This window comes from Oncorhynchus masou, chromosome 29, assembly GCF_036934945.1.
Source record: "Oncorhynchus masou masou isolate Uvic2021 chromosome 29, UVic_Omas_1.1, whole genome shotgun sequence".
Taxonomy (NCBI): domain Eukaryota; kingdom Metazoa; phylum Chordata; class Actinopteri; order Salmoniformes; family Salmonidae; genus Oncorhynchus; species Oncorhynchus masou.
This window is the reverse complement of record NC_088240.1, coordinates 34165230-34185979: the sequence shown is the minus strand read 5'-3', so window position 1 is coordinate 34185979 and position 20750 is coordinate 34165230. Positions and strand designations below refer to the sequence as shown.

At 41.8% G+C, this 20750-nt stretch overlaps 2 protein-coding genes across 2 annotated transcripts in view; both read left to right on the top strand.

Moving 5' to 3' along the window:
• The window catches only part of kif5c (kinesin family member 5C), a 33492-nt gene extending 27935 nt beyond the window's left edge, over positions 1-5557 (top strand). The window contains exons 17-26 of the mRNA XM_064944585.1: positions 627-744; positions 850-926; positions 1084-1193; positions 1344-1445; positions 1598-1658; positions 1745-1816; positions 3371-3475; positions 3549-3765; positions 3997-4182; positions 5126-5557. Coding sequence (XP_064800657.1) covers positions 627-744; positions 850-926; positions 1084-1193; positions 1344-1445; positions 1598-1658; positions 1745-1816; positions 3371-3475; positions 3549-3765; positions 3997-4175 — 1041 coding nt within the window. The 3' untranslated portion in view covers positions 4176-4182; positions 5126-5557. The remainder of the gene's footprint in view (positions 1-626; positions 745-849; positions 927-1083; positions 1194-1343; positions 1446-1597; positions 1659-1744; positions 1817-3370; positions 3476-3548; positions 3766-3996; positions 4183-5125) is intronic.
• A 2636-nt stretch (positions 5558-8193) lies between these two features.
• The window catches only part of LOC135519392 (ly6/PLAUR domain-containing protein 6B-like), a 52928-nt gene continuing 40371 nt past the window's right edge, over positions 8194-20750 (top strand). The window contains exon 1 of the mRNA XM_064944584.1: positions 8194-8332. The gene's annotated coding sequence lies outside the window, so the exon portion shown is untranslated. The remainder of the gene's footprint in view (positions 8333-20750) is intronic.

Sequence of the window (20750 nt, the reverse complement as noted above, 5' to 3'; positions counted from 1 at the left end):
GTGCCCACTCTGGTATTGGCACGTGTGCTATCTGAGCGCTGTTGGCTAGATTGCACATAGAGCCTACTTGATGAGGACAAAAGAGCAAGATTATTTTTATTTGTCAAACAGCAGCCAAGCATTGATCATCATGTCACCAGAACATGACCCTCGATATTTATTGGAAAGGAGCATCAAATCTCATCATCTTGCACATTCACCACCCTGTGTAGTTAATCATAATTAATTTAATCTGTAGCCTTATAAACTGCATGGTTTCCTGTTGAGTCTTAGTGGGAGGACCACACAACATGTCATGGCGTGACTCGATGTTTACTTCCATATGATGATTATTACAGTATATCAATATTTGCGCATGAAAACGTTTTCACCAACATTTTCACCGACAATAATTAATTTTACAGACACAAATATATGTCAGACAGCCTGTCTAGTGTGTAAATGTTTTGAACAAATTTGGAAAGTTTACTGAAAAATGTTTCCATCAGACCTGTCATGACATTTTTTTTTATCCGACGTACACTTCACCTGCATTAGAAAATTGGATGGAAACCTGGTTAAAGAAAATATTATTTTGCACTTTTATTAACCCCGTCCCTGCCTGATGGTGTGTGTACTCCATGCAGCACCAGGCTAAGATCAAGTCTCTGACAGACTACATGCAGAACATGGAGCTGAAGAAGAGGCAGCTGGAGGAGAGCCAGGACTCCCTGATGGAAGAGCTTCACGCACTACATGCACAGGGTGAGACACTCAGACACCAACACAAACATGCCTGTCACCAATCAGTCCATCACACAAAGGGGAAAAAAACAATGTCTCTTGTTTTTTCATTTTTCATCTACACAGAGAAAATGAAAGAGGTGCATGTGCTGGATAAGCAGAAGGAGCACCTGACCAAACTGCAGGATGCAGTGGAGATGAAGGTTAAGATCTCTCTATTTCTCTCATCCCTCCCTCTCTCATCTCTCCCACTTTTGTTGCACCCCCCCCCCCCCCCGCTCTCATTCAGGTTCCTGTGAAAGGTAAATAAAATCAACAAACTCTGACCCTTGACCCTGTGTTCCTTTCTGCACTCTGTAGAAAACCCTAGAGGAGCAGATGGAGAACCACAGAGAGGTGCATCAGAAGCAGCTGTCTCGCCTGCGGGATGAGATCGACCACAAGCAGAGGGTCCTGGACGAGCTCAAGGAGTAACATCCTTTTCATTTATTTCAGTTACAGGTCTTTTTTTAAAGTCCCATTTCAGGTAGTAAACATAGTCCCATGCGATAACGACAGTATGTACAGTGCAGCATTGATTTATACTATACTGAATAGTGACCACTGTGCTCTCCCCCTAGTCTGAACCAGGGGCTGCAGTTGGAACAGAGCAAGCTGCAGTCAGACAATGATAAACTGAAGGCCGAGGAGCTGGAGAAGGACGAGCAACTGCAGAAGCTTGTGTAAGTCTGTCTATTACACTATCTACCACAGCTCTGTTCTGTTCTCCTCAGACGTGTGTGTAGCATGGTTATAGCATGGTCATAACATGTTTGTAGCATGAAATGAATAGCCAAGCCCTGAACACCATGTCCTCTCTTTCTCTCTGCTGTAGCTTCCTGAATGACAAGAGAGAGCAGGCCAAGGAGGACCTGAAGGGGCTGGAAGAAACTGTGGTGAGTGGATGGAGTTATTGTAGCGTCCGTCTCAGGTGTTGATTGATGTTGAACTCATTGACCATGAGATGTATCAATTCCACCAGGCCAAGGAGCTTCAGACCCTGCACAACCTGCGCAGGCTTTTCATCCAAGAGCTCACCTCCCGCGTCAGCATGGTAAGTACAGGAAGGATAGGTTATTGGGGGAGATATATCTCCTTAAGGCTCAGCTGGAATGTTTCCACTCTGTAAACCTTCACATATGCACGCATTTGTGGGCTTACTGTATGCCTTTACATCCACCTTTTCTGCTAACAACTAACAAGGCTGTTGCTATTGTTTGGTGAGGTGTTATTGGTTACTAAGCCCAGAAGGCGAAGGCAACAACAAAACAAGTCAACTTTAGGAACCAGTTTCCCACACTATGTACCATATACTGTAAATGTCAGCAGTTGTGGTGTGTACCACCACACCACCAGTCCCGAGTCATGGCCCAGTCAAATTCCCTCTTGGTCACGGTAATCCCATCCAAAACTGTGCAAATGAATGGAGCTGATGGGTAGCCTACCGAACTTGCTAATGGCCTGGTACTCGGCACTATATTGTCCCTCTAATCATTCGCTGAACACATCCTGATTTAATTTGAGTAATCGGAATAATGAGGACAAATGGTGATGGGGTAGAGCTCCAGGTCCGAAATGGACATAGGAATGCTCCGGACCCAAAATGCGTGAATACATTTTTAAAACACGTTCCCGAAATGACCTAAAGAACAACTGGTCTGATCCGAGTGAGGGAAGCAGCAGAAAAGATAATTGTTTTGTTACTTTATTAAACCGGAGTGATGGAGAAAGGGAGAGAGAGAGAGACACAGAGCTAGCAGCTGTAGGTTAGGGAGCGGAGGACATGCTGTGTGTTAATGTGTGAGTTTGAGTAAGACACTGGAGGCTCGGAGTACCTGAGCAGAGACATGGAGAGAGAGACCGCAACTACTGTTACCTCGTGCTAAACTAACTTCTTGCTAGTTATTTATTATCCCGTTAGATTATATAGTATATCGTATAGTACCTGTCTTGACTGCATCAAACTGAGAGACGCTAGCTAACTATGCTAATTGAGGCTAGCCATAGCATTACTGCTCTTCTCACTGTCCTACAGTTAGCCTACACTGTAAGTCTGTAAGTCTTCACAAGGTTTTCACACCTCTGTCATTGCCAACAAAGGGTATATAACAAAGTATTGAGATAAACTTTTGTTATTGACCAAATACGTATTTTCCATCATAATTTGCAAATAAATTCATTAAACATCCTACAATGTGATTTCCTGGATTTTTTTTCTCATTTTGTCTGTCATAGTTGAAGTGTACCTATGATGAAAATTACAGGCCTCTCATCTTTTTAAGTGGGAGAACATGCACAATTGGTGGCTGACTAAATACGTTTTTGCCCCACTGTATATAGGCCTATTGCAACTAAATAAATAGTGGATTTTATTGTGATGGTGTAGGCTATGTTAAATAGATATATTAAACTTAGTAACATGTAGATGTTTTAAAGCCATGCATCAGCAGCTTCCATGCAAAGAAGCCCGGAGATGCTAAACATGTTTATGTTAATTAACAGTTAATTACCTTGAGACCGGCAGTCATTTGCCACTTACCGTCTGACACAATTTTGTGACCTCCACAGCCCTATGTGTGATGTCACTTCCCTGTTTCTGTCCAATCAGAGTGCAGAGATGGATAATGATGAGGCTGGGGGCAGTCTGGCTCAGAGACAGAGGATCACCTTCCTGGAGAACAACCTGGAGCAGCTCACCAAGGTCCACAAACAGGTAGGAATCACACACACACACACACACACACGCACAACTACATATCCTCCTCTTCCCCGTCTCTCCTCTCCAGTTGGTGCGTGATAACGCCGACCTGCGCTGTGAGCTTCCCAAGCTGGAGAAACGTCTGCGGGCTACGGCTGAGAGAGTCAAGGCCTTGGAAGCAGCCCTGAGGGAGGCCAAAGAGAGTGCCATGAGGGACCGCAAACGCTACCTGCAGGAGGTGGACCGCATCAAAGAGGCCATGCTCTCCAAGAATGCCTCCAGGAGGGGGCACTCTGCACAAATAGGTGAGAGACAGTGGTACACAGTAGAGAATGTTGGGAGAAGTTGCCCCCTACATGTGTCTCAGGGAGCATCATGTTTCATACTGTATCCAGTGATAAATGATTTCCAGGTAACTCCAATTTAGCTGACATATCTCTGTATTAATATATCTGTGTGTGTTTGTTGTACAGGAAATTGTATGAAAAGTTTCACATCAGTGTATATTCCCTGTCTCGCCCCTTCTCTCTCTGTAGCTAAGCCCATCCGTGCTGGACATCAGCAGCAGTCCACATCCTCTCCCTCAGCGGGTCATTCCATCCGTGGAGGCTCTATCCGCGGGGGTGGAGGGGTGTCCAGCCCTCACCACCACCGCCACCCGGCCTCTCCATCACCCCACCGCCAGCAGCAGCAGCAGCAGCAGCGCAGCAAATAAAGCACAGGTTAGTACAGGACACATTGTCATTAGTCATTGATCAATTCATGAGTCGTCTTATTTTCATCACTCTGTATGGGGAAAATCAAGTGTTTTGTGGGAATATATGTACGATTTCAGTGCTTAGTTTGAGGTCCGACAAGTGGATATGCCTTGCGACTGCTCCAGAACGCTGAGTAGTTCCCTTCTCTCTGATGGACTCCAATGACCTTTCCTACTTCCCACACTGCTCTATTTTTAACCTTACAGCCATTCCTTTACAATTTATTCACCTCTGAATTGAAACAATACAGCTGTTGAATGCTTGATTCAGCCAAATCACATCTTAGAGGAATTGCCAATGGTAACCCTGAGCCCAGCTGTGTGGCCGTTTCTCTTTTTGTCACGCGTTTAGCATGACTTAATCACATTGGGCTAATTGGTGATGGGGTCTGGTATTGGCCCACTCTGGTGCTGTTGTCCTTTGAGAAGATTAATGACAGCCAGGAAACCAGCCATTAATTAATGAAGTCTCGAAAGCTTTAATTCAGGCTTTAATCAGCCCTGAGAGAACTCTGGGAATCACTTGAGGTTTACAGAGAAAGCCAAAGGCCTCAATGACATCTGTGTTGGGGCCAATGTCTAGGTCAGGACCAAAGCATTCACTCTATTCTAGAAACTAGTAGACAAGGTCTGAATCTTAAAGAGCATTTGGGTCCCTAGGAAAGTGTTTCCGAGGCCCTTTAGCCTCTACATTTCAAATGTAAAGTTCAATATTGGTCCTCAAGGGGGCAGCACATATGTATATAAAATCAGAGCTTTGTGTTTTTTGTCCCTTTCATGACCTCATGTTAGCTGAATACATCAATCTAACACTATTACCTCACACTTACAATGCGTACTAGGCAATCAAACCATAAACAATCTCTTTCTGAGTCTCTCCCTGAGTCTTTCTCTCTTTTTTTTCACAGCTGCAGGTGGAAGCTGGATTTTCCAGCTGGATGTACAGACCATATCTCCTCTCCATTTGGGACCGGACCCCACTCCAGGACTGTCTGGGATATTCTCTTTCCCCATGGACCTTGCTATCTCTCTCTCTAACCACTGGGACCAATCATCCTCTCCTTCTCTCACCACTCTGCCTTTACTGGGACTCCAGACTCCTCATTCCTGAAAAAAACACACTCTGTAAGCCAGATATCTTTATTAATAGGTCTCCTATCCTCATGGTCAAGAGGAAAGAGAGGCTCCGTATTGCTGAACAAGTGCTTTTCATCTTTCGCCTTCTTGAATCTCTCTCACTCTGCCTCTGTTTCTGGTGCTCTATCGATATTCCTCTTGCTCTCTCTCTCTCTCTCTCTCTCTCTCTCTCTCTCTCTCTCTCTCTCTCTCTCTCTCTCTCTCTCTCTCTCTCTCTCTCTCTCTCTCTCTCTCTCTCTCTCTCTCTCTCTCTCTCTCTCTCTCTCTCTCTCTCTCTCTCTCTCTCTCTCTCTCTCTCTCTCTCTCTCTCTCTCTCTCTATCAGACTGAAATGTGTAATGAGCTCCTATATGTTGTTGAGGGTGATGTCTCTCTGGTGCTTGTTCAGTGTTGTATCTTGTGAAACAGGCTGGTTTTCCTTTAAGATAAATTATGAGAAAAGGGTGGTTTAGAGGGTAACATTGAATATGGTTGTTTAGGGGTTTCCGTCTAACACCAATACCCTCAGAAACAATAGAAGGGACACGTTGTTAAGGATGAACGTATGGAGACATAGTTAGTATTGTAGTGTGTTTTAGAACCCACAGTGTTTTTTGATGAATGTTTAAGATCACCTTTAAAAGTAGTGGTTTTGAAAGTAGCACTCTGTTTTGTACTGAATTTTGTTGATTTAATTATTATTATTTGCGCAACTTTGATGAAGATATCTGCTATTTATTTGACACATTTTATTTATGCAACATTGATGTTAGTTATTTGAACATGTGCTTTGACAATATCACACACTACTGAAGTCACGTGAAGATGCCATGGTCATACTTTACTAATCTACTCTGCTTGAGATGCATATTGTTAAGATACAGATCAACTGTCTTATTGTAAACATTTCTAAATCAGGGTATGTATCCCATATGGTTTTAATAATTGTCAAGCCACAGTAACAACATTTTAAGACGGCATTGGAGCAGATTGTTGAGACAGAACTTTGAATTTCCTGCAAATATTTTCTATATTCTTGGTTTCCGGGGCATTGAGTCTCTTCATTTGTGTTACATGCAGAGACCAAATCGAAATACATTAATGAGGTGCTATGAAGCCAAAACTGACGGATCGTACAGCTTATGAACATTTCCAAGAAATGTGAGGAATTAAACCTAAAAGATATATAGGTATTTTGTAATGCCTAACATGGTTATTATACTGTATTTCCTTCCTTTTCTGGGTTTAGTTTTTTGCTGCTTTAGACAGAATGTCTCACATGCCAGGTTGTTATTTTAAAAGAAGGTGTATCGTCAATTATCTTTATAAATGAAGGTGGAGAAAAAGAGAGTTGAATAACTGTGGTAATCTGAAGTTGAAGAGATGATGAGACGTGTGATTGGTTGTTTCCCCACTGCAGTGATGCTGATCAGCCCATTAGTAGATCTGGCAGTGTATGGGCTCGTCGGAACTGAAGTGTTTGACTTCTAGGGTTTATCAGGGATTTCATGTTTGGTATTTCTGGATTTACTTTCTCCACTCTAAAGAAGTAACACAATCAGAATGGTTTACAAATTATATAAGGTTGTCTTTGGTCTGGGATCTTGAGTATTTCCTCCATGTCACTTGTCTACTTGTGGTCCACCTGTATTCATGGTGCTAAAGGATATTCAGACTAATGTTTTTGTATATATCTGCTCTCTGTCATATATCAAATCAAGTGCTTTTCGACTGCCTCTTTCATTCTAGTTCACAAAGTCTAAATAAGTGTTATTTCTGAACTTCGTATGAGATGAGGAAAAAAATTAAGTCACATTTCACATGGTTCGTAAACAACAAGTGTAGACTAACAGTGAAATGCTTACTTACGGGTCATTTTCCAACAATGCAGAGTTAAAGATAAATATTCAATGTTTTTTTTTTTATAATGTCTAAATACACAGTGAATAATGAGTTATGCTGTTGTGAAATGTGTTCTATTAAGGTGTCTTGGAACAGGGTCTTGCAATTGTTCACCTCTCATACAGGTTTCCTGTTGAAAGTCATGCATTAATTTACTTACACATATGAATGACCCTTCCTTAAGGTATTATCATGATGACTGAAGGATGACTGTTGGCGTCTGTCAAATTCCTGAGCTGAATGTCATTTCCTGTTTTAAATGTAATTTATCTTATCGCTTCTCTCTCTTTCTCTCTCTCTGTCTGTCGCTCTTGCTTCTGAAGTGTCTTTGGTCACTGTTAGTAACTCTTAGTCTGAAACATTTGCAAAGAAAGCGCTTGTGAGTCAACTATCAATGAGGTTTATGGTACAAGGGACAATGTTGTTCAGACAACGGTTTTCAGAAGTTAAAGAGAAACTCTTGACATAAATCATATTTAGCCATTTGTCTCATCATACGCCATATGTTCACCACAAGATGTATCTCTGTCCTGTACCTAATAGGCTACCACACTGTTCTGTTCAGACAAAATAGTGCTGTTGATGATGACTGCATGGTGTAAGATAGCAATTTCAGATGTCAAGATTCATTAAAATAAAGACAGATGAAACTGAACAAGTCTGGTGTTAGCCAACATAATAGCCTATTTCTTTCCCTTTACTTATTTAAATAGGTCTACATGATAATCTTGGATCCATAGACTGAACACTTTCAAACACAATAAAAATATGAAAATACTCTATATCAATATGTTGTTGTTTTTCTTCTGGGAAATGGTGTAATTTTTTAAACAGCTATGATGAACAATTTGTGCGGGGGTGCCCACGCAAGATTCCCATATCCACTTCTCCTCGAAAGGGAAACTTCACCTGCCCTTCAACCCCGCCCTCCGGTTGGCTTCCCCGCCTCTTCCCGGGTCCCGCTGCGTCTGCTGCCCTGTCAACCACACCGAGACGAGGCAACATGGGTCATACACCGAAGTTTTAGGCGACGAAAAATATAACTACCTCACAATTTTCAACTAAATCCAGAAAGAAACTGACCAAACATTGCCAAAGGTAAGTCAATTGCACGGTTACACGGTTTTGCAATGGAGGAAGGCGCAATAAGTGATTGATAGTGTAGGCTACAGATTTTTGCATTGCCTAATTCATAGGTTATATCTAGCCGTTATTGTAAGTATTATCGAAAACGTAATAATAATCATTCATCAAATATGGAAATATTCATAGTAGTGGTAAATGGTGGGGCTAATTTTTTTCTGCTTCTATCGGCGCAAATCTTGTTATTGATGGCAACGTAGTAGTCCATTGTCGTGAACTGTTGTCCATTCAGCAGACAGCTGTTGGTGACATGTTTAACCATCGAACAAAGGCCATTGTATTGGTCCATTGAAAATGTGTGCGGAACACTCATGCCCAATAGTTTCCAATGGTTGAGCCATAGGAGAAACAATGGACATCTAAGTGTCTGTACTGTGTACTCTTAACTATGGGGTACTGGTAACTGAGGAACAGAAATGTTTATGCACTGCCCGTAACTGTGGTCCAAACCACAACACAGATCATTTGATCATTCAACTTAGAGATTTCATCATTAAGTATGATCCAGAATTATGTAAAACGATATGCATTTAGCCCCATCATGTTTTGAGTACAGTAGCTGAGCCTACAATTGAATATTTTTTTGTTTATTTTTGTAGTGGTCAGGAAACCACACACCCAGCCACTTCTAGCCCTCCCTCTCTCTCCATTAATGTTCAGCTATGACAGTTGCAGTGCCACATAAGGCTAGCCTGTTTGTGTGTGTCCTGCCGGCCCAGGGATCCACTGCTGACCCCTGTCTCAATCTGTCACTCAGGGCCTAGCCAGGGCCACACAGCTTCCATGAAAAAGAAATGCACAACCAACAGAAATGTATTGCCATTGACAGTTTCCCAGTTCCCAGTTTCTATTTATGCATATTTCTTTGGCATTTCTTGAGTATTGCTCTCACTCATCATGTAAACATATATCTGACATATAGCTCTGACATATATTTATATCTAATTATTTACATCTATAACTTAGCCCAAACAACTACCTCTTCCCCTACTGTATTTATTTATTTTGCTCCTTTGCATCCCATTATTTTTATTTATACTTTGCACAATCTTCCACTGCAAATCTACCATTCCAGTGTTTTACCACCATGGCCTTTTTTTTGCCTTTACCTCCCTTATCTCACCTCATTTGCTCACATTGTATATAGACTCATTTTTCTACTGTATGTTTGTTTTACTCCATGTGTAACTCTGTGTTGTTGTATGTGTCGAACTGCTTTGCATTATCTTGGCCAGGTCGCAATTGTAAATGAGAACTTGTTCTCAACTTGCCTACCTGGTTAAATAAAGGTAAAAATGTATGTTACGTCATTGTCATTAAACACAAAAATATTTGAAATATGATAACAAGGACATAATTTTGAATGAAATCTAAGCTACCCATAAAGCATCACTCACCAGAGGGTACTTACTTTTGGTTGACTTTGTCCGGACAGGTGGTTCTCAGCATGGTCCCGTACACACCAACTGCTGCCACTAGTCCACCACAACCAAAACAAGTTAAAAACAGACTGCCTACCCCCTCTCTTCAAGTCAAGGCTCCATACTTGTACAAGTCTGGTGCTCGGTGTGTGGGGAAAGTAGGGGGGCATGGTGCTGGCATTTGTATTATGCCCCCCCTCCCCCGGCCTTTAGAGCCCAATTCTTCCAGACTAGGCCTAATTTAAGCTACATCTCTCATTCTAGCAATGCGCCAACTTGATACTGCAACCTATGCAGGATTATGTTAGGCTTCTCTCTTTCTCTCTGTCCTTGTCATCCTGTTATCTTTCTCTCTTCCTTTATCAATGCACCCAGCAGCCCCATTTCTTCCACTCTGGCCGTCTTCCATTTTCTTATTTTTTTTTCTCTTTCTCTACCCATCTCAAACTTGTCAGCCCCTCTATCAGTTGTGTCCCTCTTCCCTCTGTCTCCTGCCATCAGTCATTTTCCAGGGTAGTCAAGAGTGAAACCGAGCCCTCCTCCCCCTTCTTATCATGTCTGTCTGTGTGTTTGTCTGTCAGTCTGCTGTCAGGACAGTGGGAGATCACAGGGGAATTGGGTGATGAGCTGTTTGAAGTGGTGCCCTGTTCTTGAGGAGGGCCTCGGCTGATGATGGCCTTAGAGTGGAAAAAGCAGAGAAGAATCCATCCATATGTGTCTGTTTGACTGGTTTCATCAAGGGCCCTCTCCAGTAAGATAGAATAGAGTTTCTAAATAAAAGGATGAACTTGGGTTACCTGGGTAGTAGGGCTGCACAATTAATCTAATTCACATCAAAATCGCAATATTGACCTATGCATTATCCATATAGCAAGAGATCCATATCACATGCAACATTTTGAAATGCAACTCAGCCTTGTGTAACATCTGTAGTTAACTCCGTCTTGTCAGTTTTCAGGCTGTTCTGCTAGGTCAAATGCAGTCTACTGATTGTACCAAACAAGAACAATGCTGTTTTTTTCCACTTTGTTTCTTAATATAAATCATTCTATTTCTATGTTTCCAACAGTTCACCCAAGTGTTTTGATCTATATCGCAAGTCAAATTGCAATAGTTGGTTAAAAAATAAATAATCGCTGATATCATGTAGCTATAGCCTACTGCTGCAACACAGAGATAAGTGTTGCAACCCTGAGCTCTGGTATTGCTCAAACAGTGCTGCTGCACAATGTTTAAAGTTTGACTATCATTTAATTTATTGGGCTCCGGTCCTTGGCAGTAAGATCTAGCTCACAGACTTTTGGGTCAGTGTGTTTATAGTCAAGGAGAAGCACTTGTGAAGACATACTACTGCTAATGCTGTGGATAGATAGCACAAGTTGTGTTTTTTATTATTGGATTACGACTCAGTCAGAACATATCTGATAAGGACCCACCTGATATTAAGCATGGGTAATAACGGTATTTACCATATGACAACATCTTTTGCCACATTCTGAGTCCTGATCTTAATCTTGAAAGTAGACATTGATCTTTTTTTTTGTCTTTTCAGAAAAACAGTAAATAAGTTAAATTCCTGGTTTCAAAGAAAGATACCGAAATATATATATATATATATTATTTTTTAAAGTTGGATGGATGTAATGTACAATAGAATCAACAAAATGTGCCTGTTATCAACAGTAACTAAATGTGGCTCCAAGCACATGTGTTCCTTTTGTTAGTTGCCAGTTTGTTGCAGAAGGTTCTTCATTAAATCATTTGGATACTGGCCAAGGTTTTAAGTAGCTTTTTGGTGTTTTTCTCCCTCTGTGTCGTATAACTGACTTCATCAAGGCCGACCCAACTCGAGGCAATTACACAGGAATCTGAGACTGGTCACACACTACCAATTAACTTTTTATCACTCTGCTGAAAAGAGGGGGCCTTGTTCACTGGCCTGCTTTGATTCAGCAGCCACTTTCCCCCCCATGAAAAGAGAGGAGAGAGGGAAGGAGACAGATGGATAGACAGAGTGAGAGAGGGATGGATGGTGGTGGGGTAAGACGACCAGGTAGATGGCAAGAAGAAAGGTGGAGAGGGAAAAATGAGTCTTCTCAGTTCTCATTGTTTTCTCAGTTTTTCACCCCCCCCCCCACCCCATTATATCACCCTCCAAAATAAACCACTGCAACAAACCTACTGTTATAAGCACAAATAAAAAAGCTGCATATTATATAATTGGATGACAAGATGGAAACTGTTTTGTTCAGAAGGCGTTTAGATAAACTCCCCTGCAGCTAGGATTTAACCTTAGTGAAAAACTCCAACAGGAGCTATGTGAGAACATAGCATTACATGAATGTCATATGCTTATTATACAGGAAGACTCCATATGTTGTGAATGCAATGACGTCAAAGCTTTGAGGTATAGGGTCTTAATATAGACATAGAAAAAAGTCAACCTTTAGGCTATAGTACACCTCCATCACGTGTCATCTGAGCGCCATGTCATTATGTCATGCAGCCTCCCTACCGGTTTATGTCATTGACAAGATGAGGACAGGCTATCATTGTGTGTAGGGAGAGATTGATGGACGTCACCTACTCAGGCTTCCCCCCATACTTAAACAGAGTTACCTCAAGAAATCTGCCTTGCTGTGGAGTCTTGAGAAATTCCCAGTTGAATTAAATGCATATGAGATCATGTACAATATATCCCCATTATTTTCATTGGACTGGCTGTTTTCCAACCCATGGTGTCAAAATAAATAATGCCCATGGAATGCCCCATGGTTGAAAAAGGGGAGTGTCAGTGCTTCCTTGGAGGCTAGTCTTCTGATTGAAGGGGCAGGTGAAAACCTATGATCCAGAACCACAAGGGATGGTACCTGCACTAATAAGGCCTGGTCTGAGGCACCTGCCCTTTCCCCATGTTATTTTCATGATTTTAGGATGGATGATGGGGGTTGATGTCCCTGTCCAGAGGTTATGTATGACCCAAAGACTAACAGGTTGCCACAGTGACTGATAAGAGTTGCTTACGAACATTGGCAGATTGCCATTGTGTCCTACCTGAGGATAACCTTATGAATTCCAAGTTATCTTGAATCAACATTTTAAACTAGGTAGGGTGAGGCAGAAAGAGAGGTGGGAGAGATTTGTCTATAAACAAGAGCATTTCATTAAGGTACAATTTTCACGTCTCTGTGTTCTTGCAGTACTGACTTCTGAATACTTAATCAACTCTGCCATGGATTTATTTCCCTTTCGAAGTGGTAGGTGCTCTCGAGTTAGTCTCCGAGGTGGTGAATCACACATGTGGTGTGGAAAGGCCTCATTGCCATAAACAGAACACCCAAGTCTTCATTTCTAACCCTGTCCCAAATGAAGAGTTACGAACATGCTGATCTTAATGTTGGCACCTGTGACCAGAAAGGATTTGCCCAGGCCAAAGATGAATGGTTAAAGCAATAGGTCCTTTTTGGACTGCTGAGTTAAGGGAGAGCCCTACGCAGGGCATTGTGTGATTTAATCTCTGCCATGGGACATGTCTTAATAAACAGAAACTGGCACTGCCCCATAGAATGTTCAGGCAGGCTGCACCACCGGCTCTGCACTCAGGTGACATATCTGAAACCATGGGAGAAGAAGGGATTACTATATTCAACCTCGCTGGATGAAACTTCCAGGCATCTCTATTCAATTACCTTGGCCCAAGGCCCAGGTGGGACAGCTAAAGGAGTTTAATTTAATCTTAACCTGACAAGAGAACTCCGGGATAGGACCCAATCTCTCATCATCTCTAACAGATTAGATCTCCAAGGAGCAAGGTCGACAAAGGCACAGGCAGACTAACTGGGGCAGTCGCCCAATGGCCTGCTCTGGTTCTATTGATTCCACTGTAGGTTCGGAGAAGGAATTGTGTCTCGTTAATTAAAACGATCGAAGACCCTCGACCGTTAAGGAGAAGCCCTCAAAGCTTTAATGAAGATAATCGCCAAGTTGAATGGCCCAATTATACAGCCTATTAAACCAGGTACTCCTTTACAACAACAACAAAAAGTGAAAGTGACTCCATCCAATTGTATAGTTCCTCATGGTACTGAGTGAGTCAATGCACATGAAATGTTTATATTTTGGTGCAACTGTCGAGTTTGACAAAGGATTTTATGTTTAATCTACACTTTAATAACATTTTGGCCTGTTTCCGCCAGTGCCCCTAAAACCGATGAGAGAAGACAGGAGAAGTAGGCACGTAGTGACCCAGTTCAGAGCAAGTTAGAGTTGGCACATTGAAAAGCTATAAAACCGAATTGTTTTACTGTCAAAATGTATTTCCCAGCTCTACCTGCGTCCTCCCCCAGCTACAAGAAGCCTTTTGTCCATGAATAAAGTGCCTTCTATTGGAAAACACCTGCAATTCCAGGCTCACCTTTTTCATTGAGACTCAGTATCTGATGTTTGAAAGACTGCTTTGTCTTCCTGAGGACCTTTTATGCCACCTATATAAGCAAAGCTTAAGCCTAATATAATTCGGCTTTGTCATGTTTTTAAAAAATAATTTTAAACTCTTAAACCCTGGATTTTTACAGTTTTTTATGTTTGCCAGTTAACAGTTCATGGGGTCAACTGGCTTAGACAGGCTATAACTATGTGCTGAGTTTCACACATTCCTGCAGAGCTTCATAGGTAGCTGGTTGAACGTAAACTGTATAACACACTGGGTGGGTGGAGTAGTAGACCATTTGAAACCAATTGAAATCTAAGATGAATAAGCCTGATCCTGTAAATCACAGTCAGATCTAACTGTCAAGACACAATAGACATATCTCCACTCTGAGATACCTCTGTCAATAACAGTCTGACACAGCACAAATATGCATTAGTCTCACTATTCTTTCTCAATCTCACAATAGCGCTCAGTTCTTGTGTTGAAGTTGTTAAATATAGTGTGTTATTACCTACCACTTGTGGGGCTACAGGTACATTATATATACAAAAGTATGTCGACATCCCTGTCAGCCATACCCGTTGCTGACAGGCGTATAAAATCGAGTACACAGCCATACAATCTCCATAGACAAACATTGGCAGTAGAATGGCCTTAGTGAGCTCACCATCATAGGACGCCACCTTTCAAACAAGTTAGTTTGTCAAATTTCTGCCCTGTTATAGCTGCCCCGGTAAACTGTAAGTGCTGTTATTGTGGAAACGTGTTATTGTGGAAAGTGGTAGGCCACACAAGCTCACAGAACGGGGTGCTGAAGCGTGTAGCGCGTAAAAATCATCTGTCCTTGGTTGCAACACCCATTACAAAATTCCAAACTGACTCTGGAAACAACGTCAGTACACAAACTGTTCGTCGGGAGCTTCATGAAATGGGTTTCAATGGCGGAGCAGCCACAGACAAGCCTAAGATCACCATTCGCGTTCTCTGGAGTGATGAATCATGCTTCACCATCTGGCAGTCCGACAGACAAATCTGGGTTTGGCGGATACCAGGAGAACGATAACTGCCCCAATGCATAGTGCCAACTGTCAAGTTTGGTGGAGGAGAAATAATGGTCTGGGGCTGTCTTTCCTGGTTCGGGCTAGGTCCCTGAGTTCCCTTGAAGGGAAATCTTATGTTCTTCCAACATTGTGGTAACAGTTTGGGGGAAGGCCCTTACTTGTTTCAGCATGACAATGCCCCTGTGTAGAAAGCGAGGTCTATACAGAAATGGTTTGTCGAGGTTGGTGTGGAAGAACTTGACTGGCCTGCACAGAGCCCTGACCTTAACCCCATCGAACACCTTTGGGATGAATTGGAATGCCGATTGCGAGCCAGGCTTAATTGCCCAACGTCAGTTTCCAAACTCACTAATGCTTTTGTGGCTGAGTGGAAGCAAGTCCCCGCCTTCTTGACAGCTGTCAGGCAAGAATTTGGCTACTTTATTTTGCAAACATTTGGCATTTTGTGTAGCCAACCCCAATGGTGAAGAGGCATTAGTTCCTTGCCTGAATTTCTTCTGTTTAAGGGATTTGATGTCTTTTCAGATCAAACACATCCCCAAATGGTTGCTCCACTGATGCCTCAGTAGCGCTCACCCATTTGTACTTGTTGGCTTCACCTGCAGAGTGCTTTACAGACGATACCTGAGACCGCTCAGGTGGTTTTCTGGGCCCATGTCCACCCCTTTCTGCGGCATCCGCGGTGAAAGCGGTTTCGATTTCCTGGCAGAGTGGGGTGATACAAAGACAGTCCTTGTTTTGGAGACTCCCTTTTCTAGGCCTAGCGGGCTGGAACCTGGGGAGCAGGGTGGGAGTGGCAGGGGGTGGGTGGTGGGGTAAGGGGATGCAGAGGGACATAATCTGACGGTCAATTAAACTGACCCTAAAACTCACACCCATGTAATGACCAGGAGGGATGGTTCTCCAGGGGACTGAAGCACTGACTTAAGGGAGGTCTACCATGGGCAGACAGCATAAAATTTCAATATTACATTGTCTTTTCCATACTGTAGGACATTCTGGTCAGAGTCTACAGTGTTAAATCACTTCAGTAACTTTCCCATTTAAAAAAGAGCTGTATTAACCGGATTTTGCAATTGCTCAGCATCCGATCTATATACCATGCGGTGTCAGAGGAAGGCCCCAAAAATGGTCAAAGACTCCAGTCACCCAAGTCATAGGCTGTTCTCTCTGCTATCGCACCGCAAGCGGTACCGAAGTGCCTAGTCTAGGTCCAAAAGGCTCATTTACAGCTTCTACCCCCAAGCTGTAAGACTGCTGAACAATTAATCAAATGGGCACCAGGACTACTAACATTGACCCCCCCCCCCTTTTTTTACACTGCTTCTATTGTTTATTATCTATGCATAGTCACTTTACCCCAACCTACAGTGGGCAAAAAAGTATTTAGTCAGCCACCAATTGTGCAAATTCTCCCACTTAAAAAGATGAGAGAGGCCTGTAATTTTCATCATAGGTACACTTCAACTATGACAGACAAAATGAGGGGAAAAAATCCATAAAATCACATTGTAGGATTTTTTATGAATTTATTTGCAAATTATGGTGGAAAATAAGTATTTGGTCAATAACAAAAGTTTATCTCAATACTTTGTTATATACCCTTTGTTGGCAATGACAGAGGTCAAACGTTTTCTGTAAGTCTTCACAAGGTTTTCACACACTGTTGCTGGTATTTTGGCCCATTCCTCCATGCAGATCTCCTCTAGAGCAGTGATGTTTTGGGTCTGTTGCTGGGCAACACATACTTTCAAATCCGTCCAAAGATTTTCTATGGGGTTGAGATCTGGAGACTGGCTAGGCCACTCCAGGACATTGAAATGCTTCTTACGAAGCCACTCCTTCGTTGCCCGGGCGGTGTGTTTGGGATCATTGTCATGCTGAAAGACCCAGCCATGTTTCATCGTCAATGCCCTTGCTGATGGAAGGAGGTTTTCCCTCAAAATCTTTACACGGATCAGTCGTCCTGGTCCCTTTGCAGAAAAACAGCCCCAAAACATGATGTTTCCACCCCCATGCTTCACAGTAGGTATGGTGTACTTTGGATGCATCTCTCATTCTTTGTCCTCCAAACACGACGAGTTGAGTTTTTACCAAAAAGTTATATTTTGGTTTCATCTGACCATATGACATTCTCCCAATCTTCTTCTGGATCATCCAAATGCTCTCTAGCAAACTTCAGATGGGCCTGGACATGTACTGGCTTAAGCAGGGGGACACGTCTGGCACTGCAGGATTCCCTGGCGGCGTAGTGTGTTACTGATGGTAGGCTTTGTTACTTTGGTCTCAGCTCTCTGCAGGTCATTCACTAGGTTCCCCGTGTGGTTCTGGGATTTTTGCTCACCGTTCTTGTGATCATTTTGACCCCACGGGGTGAGATCTTGCGTGGAGCCCCAAATCGAGGGAGATTATCAGTGGTCTTGTATGTCTTCCATTTCCTAATAATTGCTTCCACAGTTGATTTCTTCAAACCAACTTTTGCAAAAAGCAGAAATATAGATAAAATGAATCACTAACCTTTGATGATCTTCATCAGATGACAGTCATAGGACATCATGTTACACAATACATGTATGTTTTGTTCGATAATGTGTATATTTATATCCAAAAATCTCAGTTTACATTGGCATGTTACGTGCAGTAATGTTTTGATTCCAAAACATCCGGTGATTTTGCAGAAATACTCATAATAAACATTGATAAAAGATACAATTGTTATTCACAAAATTAAAGATAGACTTCTCCTTAATGCAACCGCTGTGTCAGATATTTTTTTTACTTCACGGAAAAAGCATAATCTGAGAACGGCGCTTAGAGCCCAATCCAGCCAGAGAAATATCCGCCATTTTGGAGTCAACAGCAGTTAGAAATAACACTATAAATATTGACTTACCTTTGATGATCTTCATCAGAAGGCACTCCCAGCAATCCCAGTTCGACAATCAATGACTGATTTGTTCCATAAAGTCTATCATTTATGTCCAAATAGCCACTTGTTGTTAGCGTGTTCAACCAGTAATCCATCTTCATGAGGCGCGAGCACTTCATCCAGACAAAAACTCAGAAAGTTCCGTTACAGGTAGTAGAAACAAGTCAAACGATGTATGTAATCAATCTTTAGGATGTTTTTAACATAAAACATCAATAAAGTTCCAAACGGAGAATTCCTATGTCTGAAGAAAAGCACTGGAACGAAAGCTAACTCTGTCGGGAGCGCGCGCCACGAGCCTGAGACACTCTGCAAGACCACTGACTCAAACCGGTCTCATGAGCCCCTCCTTTATAGTAGAATCCTCAAACCAGTTTCTAAAGACGGTTGACATCTAGTGGAAGCCGTAGGAAGTGCAACTTGACTCCATAGACACTGTATTCAGTAGGCCAAGCTTTGAAAAACTACAACGTCAGATTTCCCACTTCCTGGTTGGATTTTTCTCAGGTTTTTGCCTGCCATATGAGTTCTGTTATACTCACAGACATTATTCAAACGGTTTTAGAAACTGCAGAGTGTTTTCTATCAAATACTAATAATAATGTGCATATATTAGCATCTGGGACAGAGTAGGAGGCAGTTCACTCTGGGCACGCTATTCATCCAAAAGTGAAAATGCTGCCCCCTATCCCAAAATAGTTAATGTAATTCAAATTATTGAAATGGACACTAGTAATGTTGCATTTATGTCATCAATATCCCTTTTTAGAATGTCTTTGAAAGATACACATATTACTGGTATTAAAATACCTTAATTCCAAGATATTATCTTCTGCACTTATAGCTGCACAACCTAGCAGCCATATTTGGTAGTGATGGGTGGAGAAAAAATCGATACACCTACATATCTCAATATTATTTTGGACAATATTATATCAATACTTTGACCCCACGTATCGATTTGTAATTCTTATTCAAAATGTTTTTGTTAGGTAGCATTAGCTAACACTAGTCGACCGTACCTGCTCCAATTCTCCTGTATTTTTCATCTTATAGCTTGTTCTCTATCGTATTTGTAAATTGTGAGCAATGTTTTCAGCACTTTTATTGCCATGACTGATCAAAACAAATTTTCTCATGCTCTCTTGTCTTTCTGCAGCAGACATATAGAAAGCCTCTCACTGAGGCACGACAAGACGAGATCAGATAACAACCACACATTAACCTCACCACTGTATTACCTCTATACATCACCTCTTCTCCACTATATCACTGTATACCCACCTGAAATGGCCAGGGGGAAGGCAAGGCCATTTTAAGTGTTGGTTTGACACTATACCACTGTTCTCCCCTGGGGCTGTGTTTTCAATGAGAGGGATGTCTTTGGCACGCCAATAATCCATTTATGCACAAATGTTGTACCACAGTGATTCCCCCAGCCTATTCACTTGACTGATGTCATTTTCTGTTGTCAGTGTAAAACAATGCAGTGCATGTAGGCCAGGGGTGCTTTGCAAAATACCTACATAGAAGTCTTTCTACAGGAAACTGTACAGTACAAGAAAATATAGCATGCATATATTGTATAGCCTACATAGATTTAGGGTTGACCCCATTTAGTCGACTGGTCGATTGTTTGGTCGATAGGCTGTTGGTTGACTGTGTTTGTTTGGTCAAGCAGTTGCAAAACAATAAAATGTGGCACACGAGACACCTGTCTGATTCGTGCCTGTCTCAGTGGCCTATTCCATTGCGGAATGGCTTCGATGCACAAAGCGCGTCTCTCTCCAGAATGCTCTCTCCTGTAAATGTGTGCGCATTCATTGTTTTTTTTAACTCATTGTGTGAATTGTTTGCCCTTTGATTGTTAGTGTCTATCAATTGACCATTATATATATCACCAGTAGTACATTTCCCGTTAATCATTTCTAATCAATAATGTTTGTTTGGTTCCGGTAGTTTCTGTTAAAGGTGCTCAATGCACCTGCTAAAATTCGAATCGCCTAATTTCGGTTTGTGACAAAACAAGCATGTATATAGTAGAGAATCCTTGTACAATCTAAACAGCTGTGAAATATATTTTCCATAGCCAAAATATTGTACTTTCAGCTGTTTGAATCTGGTGTATAAAAACTGACAGTAAAAGAAGCAAAAACTGAACTTAAGAAGCATAAAAATAGAGCTGCGCACATAGAACAGATCTACCGCTTCTTAGACTTGGACTTAATGAGAATGCCATATCTATAACTTACATTTCTATGTGCATTTGGTTGCGTCACCCAAAAAGTTATATATTGCAGCTTCAATGCATTCAATATATTATTATTACAGTCATTATTACATTTACCGTTCTCATTGTTGGAGTGGACACTTGTTTGCAAAGCTCACAACCTATGGTACATTTGCGAGAAACAAGTGTTGGTTTATTTAATTCCATTTATGAGTTTTGTCAATTTATTAATTGTATTTTGTTTGGAGTGCTCCTGTCAATGTTGAGTAAGGATACACACCTGATTATGCATAGAAGTAT